This window comes from Octopus bimaculoides, chromosome 8 (genome assembly GCF_001194135.2).
Source record: "Octopus bimaculoides isolate UCB-OBI-ISO-001 chromosome 8, ASM119413v2, whole genome shotgun sequence".
In the NCBI taxonomy this organism is placed as follows: domain Eukaryota; kingdom Metazoa; phylum Mollusca; class Cephalopoda; order Octopoda; family Octopodidae; genus Octopus; species Octopus bimaculoides.
This window is the reverse complement of record NC_068988.1, coordinates 96212425-96223041: the sequence shown is the minus strand read 5'-3', so window position 1 is coordinate 96223041 and position 10617 is coordinate 96212425. Positions and strand designations below refer to the sequence as shown.

The 10617-nt window shown below is 38.6% G+C and overlaps 1 protein-coding gene across 2 annotated transcripts in view; it reads left to right on the top strand.

Moving 5' to 3' along the window:
- Positions 1-10617, top strand: part of LOC106868169 (uncharacterized) — a 57134-nt gene that overhangs the window by 13745 nt on the left and 32772 nt on the right. For both annotated transcript variants that reach the window (XM_052970292.1, XM_052970294.1), the window contains exons 12-19: positions 242-459; positions 1263-1422; positions 2015-2240; positions 2709-2830; positions 3667-3887; positions 4320-4499; positions 5872-6087; positions 7209-8812. In XM_052970292.1, coding sequence (XP_052826252.1) covers positions 242-459; positions 1263-1422; positions 2015-2240; positions 2709-2830; positions 3667-3887; positions 4320-4499; positions 5872-6087; positions 7209-8812 — 2947 coding nt within the window. The remainder of the gene's footprint in view (positions 1-241; positions 460-1262; positions 1423-2014; positions 2241-2708; positions 2831-3666; positions 3888-4319; positions 4500-5871; positions 6088-7208; positions 8813-10617) is intronic.

The window sequence follows — 10617 nt, the reverse complement described above, 5'->3', positions numbered from 1 at the left end:
ACATATATATATATATATATATATATATATTCAGGGTGCCATGCAATGGAACTGAACCTGAAATTACATTATTGGGAATGAAACTCCTCAACCATGCAGCCATCTTTTTACACAAACACACACACACACACACATTCTTATGTCTCTGTATTTGTATACACACACACCCACACGTCTTTATACAAACACATTTTGGTCTTTGGCACCGCAGTTCTATCATACTCTTTTATTCTTCTTCCAGATGCAACTTATTCCTCGAATACCACTTCTTCCTGTATTCTTCATGCCCTCCTCTACACTTATTTACTGAGAGGTCAATTGGCAAAAGCCATGGAAATGGTGGAGACTTTAGTTCTGAAAGATGACATCAAGGCCATCTCAAAAGATCAATTCGAGAATTCACAGGATCTGAACCCACCGTCGTTTCTTACTATCATGAACACTTCCATATCATCTCAGGTACAATTATTGGAAACTTCTTAATACCAGCTTTATTTTTCTAAAACTTCTTACAAATATTTAGATTCATGCCTTGATATTTTGAATTTCAATTTCTTCCGATGATATTTTTTTCAGCTTTTATCTTGCCGGGTAGAATCGGTAGCTTGCTGGACAAAATGCCGAGCAGCATTTTGTCCATCTTTGTGTTCTGAGTGCAAACTGAGGTCAACTTTGTCTTTGATGCTTTCAGAGTCAAAGTCCCAGCTGTGCATTGGAGTCAATCTGATCAAAGGTGGTGAGCTGGCAGAATTGTTAGCACGCCAGACGAAATGCTTAGCCGTATTTCGTCTGTCTTTATGTTCTGAGTTCAAATTCCACTGAGGTCGACTTTTCCCGTCATCCTTTCGGGGGTCGATAAATTAAGTACCAGTTGTGTACGGGGTCAATCTAAATGATTGGCACCCTCTCCAAAAATTTTGGGCCTTGTGCTTAGGATAAAAAAGAATGTGATCATCTAGCCTCCCCCACCAAAAAATTTCAGGCCTTGTGCTTATAATAAAAAGGATTGTTGTTACTGTTATTATTATTAACAAGGGAATTATAATGTTAAGGATTTAGTTAAATACCAGAAGGCATTTAGTTCCACTCTCCCTTTCTGCCATTGAAGGAATTAACCTTTCATAGTCTTCTTAGTTTCTTGTCCTTTGATTTAACTGCACCGTCTCCTTAATAAAGAGGCCTTGCCTTACTTATTTTGCTAGTTGTTTTGTTTCACTCCATCAAATATCTCTTTCTCTCTCTTTCTCTCTCTCTCTCTTCAGCAAAAAGTGCCTTGCATCAAGAATCCAGCAATCCGACAAGTAGTGCAGACTCTTGCACGTTACATGGCCATGTATTTTTGCAACATGCAGCTGTTTATTTTCCCTCCAAATTCTCCATCACCACTTCCTCGTTTGTGTCACGCTTCTCCACATACCTTGAGTAAGTAATTAATCTATTTGCAATTTCTTATACATTCATCTACCATTTCATACATACACACACACACATATATATGTATATATGTATTAACATACATACTTGTGTGTGTGTACATATATATTATGTGTGTGTGTGTTAATTTAGTAAAACAATATATATTTAGTATCCAACCATCCAACCCATGCCAGCATGGAAAACGGACATTAGATGAGGATGATGATGATGATATCCAAAATGTGAAAATGGACTAAGAAATACATAATTTGTGGTATAATCCAAGTTTTAGTTTAAAAACAGATATTACTAAATATTTCCTAAATTTAATTTTTCATTTCCTGACGAAGCATAGACATCATATGATCTTTAACCAAAACTCACTTAAAGTTAGCTAGTCCTGCAGTAAAAATTTTGCTAGTTAAGTTAATCATTTCAATTTAAAAAGACTTTCAAATATCAACAATATAATCTACAAAGATGTATTATTTAGTCTTCTTTAGAAATATAATTATGAAATTTGAAATTCTTATTGTACTTTTTTTCATTTGTATATTTTAATTGTTGCTTTTCTATGATATTTCTGTGTGAATTCTAGAAGAACGAATAATACCAAAGTTCCAGCAAGATGTGACTTCAGTAGTCAGCTCAAGTGGTCTGGAAGATATATGGACAGTCAGTCGATGCCTGGAATACCTTCTCCTCAGTGGCCTTGTCCCAGAAGCTGCTTGGTTTTCCAACAAAGTTGGTGACTGGAAAGCTGCTCTTTCAATATCCGCTGCACTCATGAAACACAGGGAGATCTTTCCTATGCTCTACGAAAGGTTGGTTATGTTTACACATTTACAGATAATGGTGGTGGTGGATCTGGTAACAACAAGCTTAATATGGTCTTTTTCTTTCTTTGTTGTTTTCACATTGGTTTCTTTGAAAATTGATGCTTTTGTTTGACTCTTCAGAACTTTGAGACATGCAGTTTTGTTGCTCTTAGCTTTGGTAAACCTTTTACTCCTATCTGACACAAGAACTACCTAGTTAAGGTCCTGTCTATCAACTCTACTTACTATTCATCTCTGGGATTCAGAATTCTTCATTGTAATACATACTAACAGAACTCTTTGACCCAAACTCTGTCAATGCTGGTTATTTCAAGGTTTGGTTGCTTCCTCCTTTATATTCATTCCCTTCTTGCTGTCAGAACCAAAAAGTAAATATAATAGTTTGGTTTCTTTCCTAAACATTGAAATAATTTCTATGTACTTTTTCTTTATTATAATTTTGTCTTTTTTTAGAGATTCTTTGGAACTCAGCCTTCCAGAAGATCTTCATCCATCTGAAATCTTGAAGAGGAAACTGTCTGTTTTGTTACCTACACATCCAAACACAATGTCTTCCACTTGTAATGAATATAAAGGTAATCATACACAGATTCATCTGTGTTACACTGTGGCTTGCCTTGTTGTTGTTGTTGACATTGTTATGACATTACAATGATTTAAAATGTGGTCTGATGACCACTAGGGTAGGGGTCACATTTTAAAAAGTAACTTCAGTTGAAAAAGTAGTCGAGAATGACCTCTGGATGTTGAGTCTCATGAAAGAGATGCCAAATGGTTATGATGATTGGTAATTTGCTTTGTTTGAGATGACCCATCCATATCAGGACAATTGAAGGTCCTAAAAGCATATCATTTATGTCTGTTCCCCTCCACCGAGTTTGTTCATGGCATGTCTCTTCCCCACAACTCTTCTCCATCACTTTTCTGACCACAGCACTGGTCACTGAATCCCTCTATTATACTCTAACCCAAAACCACCTCCCTCAGTTCCACTCCCTCTCTCAGCCAGGGGGGTCTTTGTCTTGCAAGTTACTTGATGGTGCCATGTAAAAAAGCACCCAGTACGGTCTGTAAAGCGGTTGGTGTTAGGAAGGGCATCCAGCCATAGAAACCATGGCAAAACACACAACTGGAAACTGGTGCAGCTCCTATCAAACCATCCCATCCATGCCAGCATGGAAGACAGACATTAAATGATGGTGATGATGGTGATGATGGTCATTTTACATCTGTTGTTTTGATAGTTGTAAGCTCTGTACTCACAATGATATGGTCAGTGTTCCAATATTTTGACCTCTCAGCCATTGGGTTTCACATGTGAGTGGCAGGAGGGGACTGTCTACTTGTTTCCTTATTGCATTTATGTCTTTCACATTTAATGTCTCTCTATCATTGTCTGTCTCTTTGAAAGATGTATTTGAAGTGAAGGATGACCATCATCAAATTCAGCTGACCACAGCCATTGATAGTATATTGACCACCGGGATAGTCTGTGGTGTTGACTTGGTCACTTGGCTTTTCCCTATTCTAGTTGAATCTCTTCAAAATATGGTGAGCAATTTCTCTGCCAGTGTTCCAAGTGATTTCCATCTACCTGCACCTCCATTTTATTTATGGCAACCTTCTGATTTGGTAAGTAATTTATAGTTACTCAAAGTTTATCTATTATTCTTTTCATCATCATCATCATCATCATGTAATGCCTGTCTTCCATTCTAGCATGGACTGGACAGAACCTGTAGAAGAGAATGTAGTGAATCGTGGACATGAGTGGGGGGATGATTGATGAGTTTGAGGAGAAAGTAAGAAATAGAAGGGGTTTTGCATGGAGGTTCCAAAGAGAAGTTATTTCTCTCAGTGTGTGCGAGCGCTTTCAATTAATCTTTTCAAAAGCATGTGCTCTTGCTTAATGTATAAAAAGGAAGTTATTATTTTTGTTCGTAATGGTAGTATTAATTATTTCTGATTTATTTTCAGACTTAGGGTTTTCATGAATTATTCTTCCTTTGTCTTTCATAGTTACTCATAAATATTCTTTTAAAATTGTTTTCATTTATTTCCTAGAATGGTTCAGCAATAAAGTCTGCTGCTTTAATCCAAGAGAAGGAACTGAGACACAAGACTTCAGTTTTGATACGTCTTATACTGATTGTTCTTCAAGGAGCCAAATTGTCTCTGCCATTGGCACAATGGTATATTCAGCAACTGATGACAGTCTCCAAGAGATCTGCAAATAAATTTGGAGTAAGTTTAGTCACCTATCATTTAACCCTATAAATTATTTTTATATTTCTTAATTACTTTGACATGAGAATGCTTCAGGTAATGACACGCTTGATTTTTAAGATTCTCAGTTATGTGTTGCTTAATATGGCTGGCCATAGCTGAAAGCAAAGGCAAAAGCCTCGTTGACAAATTCCATGATGGAATGAAGGTATGTGTCATCATGGGTGATGACTCTGTGGACATTGGCTGCAAAAGGTGCCCATCATTGTCACATCTGTGCAAAAGAGGGGAGATCTCTAGCAGAACTGAAAAGCCACATCTGTGCTGCTTCAGATCATGACATTAGTCGAATTTCAGTTGCAGCTGTCATGCATTTGTGTGTGTGTGTGTGTGTGTGTGTGGTGGGGGTATTGCATCATCATCATCATTTAATATCTTTTTTCCCTGCTGGCATGGGTTGGACAGTTCGGCAGGAAGGGACAAATCAGAAGACTGTACCAAGCTCTGCTGTCTACTTTGGCATGGTTTCTATGGCTGGATGTCCTTCCTAATGCCAACCATTTAACAGAGTCAACTGGGTGCTTTTTTATGTGGTACCTGCACCAATGAGGTCATCAGGTAATTTGCTAGACAAGACCTCTCAGGTGAGGTGGGGAGTAGTGTTGCAGGACAGGTGTAGCTGTGTAGTTAAGAAGTTTGCTTCTCAACCACATGGTTTCAGGTTCAGTCTCCTGCGTAGCACCTTGAGCAAGTGTATTCTACCATAGTCCCAGAGCAACCAAAACCCTGTGAATGGAATTGGTAGACAAAAACTAAAAGAAGCCCGTTGTGTGTGTGTGTGTTTTTGCTATGTTTGTTTGTGTCTCTTCGTTTTGACCTTGTGTGATAATTGTAAATGAGTGCCACTGTCATATAAGCAGTGTTGTTCATTTCTGATATTCTAAGAAAACATCCTTCCTTCAATTAAATCATCTTGAAACAATTATTTTACTTGGATACATTTCAAAATTTAAACGAAGTATCAGTGACAGAAGATTATCATCATCATCATCATTGTTTAACGTCTGCTTTCCATGCTGGCATGGGTTGGACGGTTTGACAGAGGACTGGCAAGCCAGGAGGCTGCACCAGGCTTCAATCTGATCTAGCAAGGTTTCTACAGCTGGATGCTCTTCCTAATGCCAACCACTCCGAGAGTGTAGGGGTGCTTTTTACATGCCACCAGCATGGGAGCCAGTCAGTCATGTGTTAACATGTTACTTTGAGATTTTGATGATGTGATTGTCTTAGAATGACTTTGAATTATGAAAAAAAAAAGGTAACCATTGTAGAAAGTGCTGGAAATTTTTTTAACCATATTCTCTCTTTCTTCCATTTTCATTTTATATAGAAAGAATTTGATGGTCCAATTACAGAATTTCCAGATATACTTTTGCATCTGGGAAGTGTGAAATCTAATCTTCAATCATTTACAACTAATACTAAATTTTTACCAATATTCTCTTCATTTCGGAACTTTTGTGGACTCACCTGGTTCCTACATGTCCGTGACCAGCTGTCATTGCATAACAGATTGCGTAGATCTTACATTGAAAGGCAGCGCATTGTAAGTGTTCTTAACTTTTACTAATTTCATTATCATCACTGGTAGATTGCTAAACTAAATGCCTTACAGAAACATTTTAAGTTTGGCTCGCTTCATTCTGAGTCCAAATCTCCCCAGAGTTGGCTGACCATTTATTTATTCTGTGTAATTCTATTTTTGGTTTATCCATGTATAATCCCCATCCTGTATTAGCTTCCGGATATTTAGAAAGGAATGGAATACAAAGCTACATGGTTACAAAACAATCTGTGGTCACTTAACCACGCCTACATGGATGTGTACAGAGTTTCAGCCTAGGACAGTAATGTCTTTATCCTCCAGTGGTTTAGAGAATGAAGACATTACCCCTATTAAAGGCACCAGGCAAGGGATAAAGTCTCCTACACAACAACAACAATAACGAGCTTGGTCAACCGAAATCTTATAGTAGAAGACATTTATCCAAAGTGCCACATACCTGGCTTGAACCTAAAACCACAGAGCTGCAAAGTAAACTCAGACCAGTTTTGCTTGCACCTCCATCTTTTTTTCCTGTCTTCTATTGGTCAGTCCACAGTACATTTAATACCCCACCCCCACCCCTCTAAGTTTCTCCCTTTAACCCCCTTTGCATTCAGATTACTGTTAAATGTAATGTTTATTTATTCAAATTGTTTTGAGTTAATCTCATGTTAACATGTTACTTTGAGATTTTGATGATGTGATAGTTTATTTTTAGAATGGCATTGTAGGGTAGGTGTGAGAGGCCAGATCTGTTCAGTTTGAACATAAAACTGGGAGACTATTTGGGCCAAATAGGGGCTGGTTTAAATGCTAAAGGGTTAAGCATCCTTATCTTCAACACCATGTCCACTTTTCCCTTCTGGCATCAGTTGACTGGTTTTACTGAGTCTGTGTTCTTGGGTTGGGTGCCCTTTGTGTTGCCAACCCTTTTAGTTGCCTCTTACAACTTGCAGGAACAGAATCTACCTTCTCTAAAACTAGAATACACATGTTAATCTCTCTTTAAATATATTAAAATTACTTTTTTCCCTAATTTATTTTTTAGAAAAAAAAAAACTCTCTTTTGTTTACTAAATATTAAATAAAATTTTCTGTATTCATTTTATTTACTTTTTAAGAAACCATCCACATTAAAAGATGAAGAATGGTGTGCTTTGTGTGAAGTTTGTCTTACCTGGAATGTCCATTTTATTCCGTTCAGCCATTATTTAGCTGATGAAGCATGGTCGTACAAAGTTCTTCTCTCAGTCTTATCAGAGTTAGAACCTTCAGTTTATACAGCTCAAATCCTGGCAATTTTCTGTCATGATGCGGAACAGCTTGATTCTGAAGTTCAAGAAAAACTGGAAATCTTGTTGAAACGATGGCAAACATTTCCAGTTATCAAGGTCCAAAGTATTAAGCAAAAAAGTGGCATTATCAGAAGAAGTTCTTCATCTGAGAAGTCTTTGTCAGTCTACTTCCAAGAATATTGCAGTTCTGTGGAAAAGACAATGGATAAAAAAAAGAACTACTTTGGAAATTACTGTGAGTTTATGTTTGATTCCCAAACTGCCACAGAACATAGTATTAGTGTTGGTTCTTTTCCATTTGAAACATGTGAATCATATGGTAAGTTCTTGGATATGTTTTATGACATTTCCTTTTCAAAACTCCTGGAAGAAGCGAGATCACAGCCAAAGTCAGTCTACCCATTGCTTGACGTATTCACGGAAGAAATTGCAGCCATGCAAATGGAATCTATGCCATTTCGAACAATGACAGGTCGACATCCTAAACAGAGTCTGCTTATTTTATCAAAACCATGCAAAGAAGCGACCAATTTCAAAGATTCCAGTAATATATTGGACCCAAGTTTTGGTTCAGTTAATCAACAAACTCCTAAAAAAATCAAAGGTCTTTTTAACCGAAGCCATTCAGCCGATGCTTCGTATCACTACTCGACTACGAGTCCTGTTAGTCAAATGACTGCAATTGAGAGAAGACAGTTGTGGAGCCAAGCTAAAGTGAGGCAGGACAGATGTAGAGAAATGACGATGCCACGGAGTAACAGATCAAAATCTTTGGATAATATTTCTGACAAACAAAATATTCTGTGGTCATTTGATATTGATTTTGGTTCTCAATATTTGAAACTGAACCAGTTGGTTGATTGGTTGATTATGTGGGCTAAAAAGAACCAAGTTCTCATTTCTCAACTCGAAGAGGAACAAAAAGATGGAGATTCTGCCATGCATGCCATTGTCCAGCCTCAGTTGCTGGTTCTTGCTTTGTGGCTTTTGGAACAGAAGTACTATCCTTTAACCAATACAACTACAGGTAACCATTCAGTCCAGTTCACTTCCAGTCTAAAAGAAACCTCCAAGAAACTGACTTCTCAGAGTTCCAGAAGTCACTTAGAAAAGAAGAAAAGAAAGAAAAAGAGTGATTCTTCATCTCTGTCAAAAGACAAAGAGCCTTCGCTTCCTCCAGCTCTTTCATTTGATAAAGAAGAATTTAGAAAATGGTTGAGAAGTTCAGAGAATGGAATTGAAGCCAGTAATGAACATGAAATTCAATCTTTGTCATCAAGCAAAACTAAGAAAAAAAAGAAAAAGCAAAAAAAGAAAATTGTGAGGAACTCTTTGGAAACGATGAAACCTCTCAAGTTTAAAAACATGGAAGAGGAAGAAGAAGAAGAACAGGAAGAAGTGAATCAAGCATACGAATACGTTCTCTACACGTGAGTAAATTAGTAATTATTGTTGTTATTGTTGTTATTTAGTCTTTGATTAGCTCTGATCAAAGATGAACTAATTCTCCAGCGTGTATGCTTATTCTTTCAAGACAACAGGTTGTGAGTCCTTCCTCCTGGTTAAGCTAAAGAGAGAGAAATTTGGCTGCTATTTTTTGCAGGTTGAATGACCATGTGAAAATTCCCTTACTGACTTAATTAGTAACTTTGCGTTTGCAGCTGTGACTACCGAACATCATCATCATCATCATCATTTAGTGTCCATGTTCCAAGCTGGCATGGGTTGGATGGTTTAACTGACTTCACTAGGCTCAAACACTGCATTGTACTCCAGGGTTTCTATGGCTGGATGCCCTTACTAATGGCAGTCACTTTACAGTATGTGCTGAATGCTTTTTTCATGCCACTGACACTAGTGAGGTCGCCATGCAGCTTGCAAGGCTATGAAACCCGAGGGGGCAGCTTGTTAGGAGAAGAGGAGTTTAAGGTATGCGAAAATCTGTTTACTGAAAAACACTTTAGACGCTAGTAACTAATCCAAACATTATAATTACCTCTGGTGAATCGAAAAACTTAATCAAGTTGTAGTAAATTTAGTAATGTTTACAAATTTCCTGTGAATGGACAGAGATTTAGAGACATATTACTCGAAGCTTTTGACAAAAAAGAGGAGGACATAGCATCACATAATGTGGAAGACAACTGGAGGTTCCTATGGGACAACCTGTTAAGGCTACTGACCAGATCTGTGGATGGTGCAAAGTCCCCTCTTGACCTAAGGTAACGTGGTGGTGGAACAATGTAGTTGACAGGGCCATTAGGGAAAAAAAAATATGCAGAAAACAGCTTCCGTCACATGCCAGGGGGAAAAACTAGAAGTAGTTGATAGCTTCCGTTACCTAGGTAACCAAGTCAGTAGCAGGGGTGGATGTCAGTGTCACATAACCAGCCCATTTAAGAGTACCCTTCAATCATTGGGCAATATACTGTGCTTGAGAAGACCTGTTGAGTCAAATGAAATCATTGTCATGGCTGATGCCAGCACCACCTGAATGGTACATAAAAAGCACCATTCGAGCATGGCAATGTCAGTCCCAGCGGACTGGCATCCGTGCCGGTGGCGCGTAAAATGCGCCGTACGAATATGGTCAGTGCCAGTGCCATCTGACTGATCCCATGCTAGTGACACAGAAAAAGCACCATTCAAGCGTGGTCATTGCCAGTGCCGCCTCACTGGCTCTCTTTATTAAATCCGTAAGCGTAGAGTGTTCCCATTCTGTTGTCAGACCAAGGGTGATTTCCTTTTAGTTATTCCCCTAATTGTGATGCCACCAGCTTATTCCACTTGGATTTGAACCAGGGTATACACTGGTTGACTGACTCATAACCACTGAGTAAACTACTCATGTTTAATACCTGAAAATTTAATCATTGTCCCATTCATCATCATCATTGTTTAGCATCCGTTTTCCATTCTGGCATGGGTTGGACGGTTTGACTGGGGACTGGCAAGCCAGGAGGCTGCACCAGGCTCCAATCTGATTTAGCTAGGTCTCTACGACTGGATGCCCTTCCTAATGCCAACCACTCTGAGAGTGTAGTCGGTGCTTTTTATGTGCCACCTGCATGGGAGCCAGTCAGGCGGCACTGGCATCGACCATGCTTGGATGGTGCTTTTTATGTGTCACCGGCACAGGAGCCAGTTGTTGGGGACTGGCATCGGCCATGTTCAGATGGTGTATTTTATGTGCCTCCAACATGGGGAGCCAGTCAGGCGGCACTGGCATCGACCC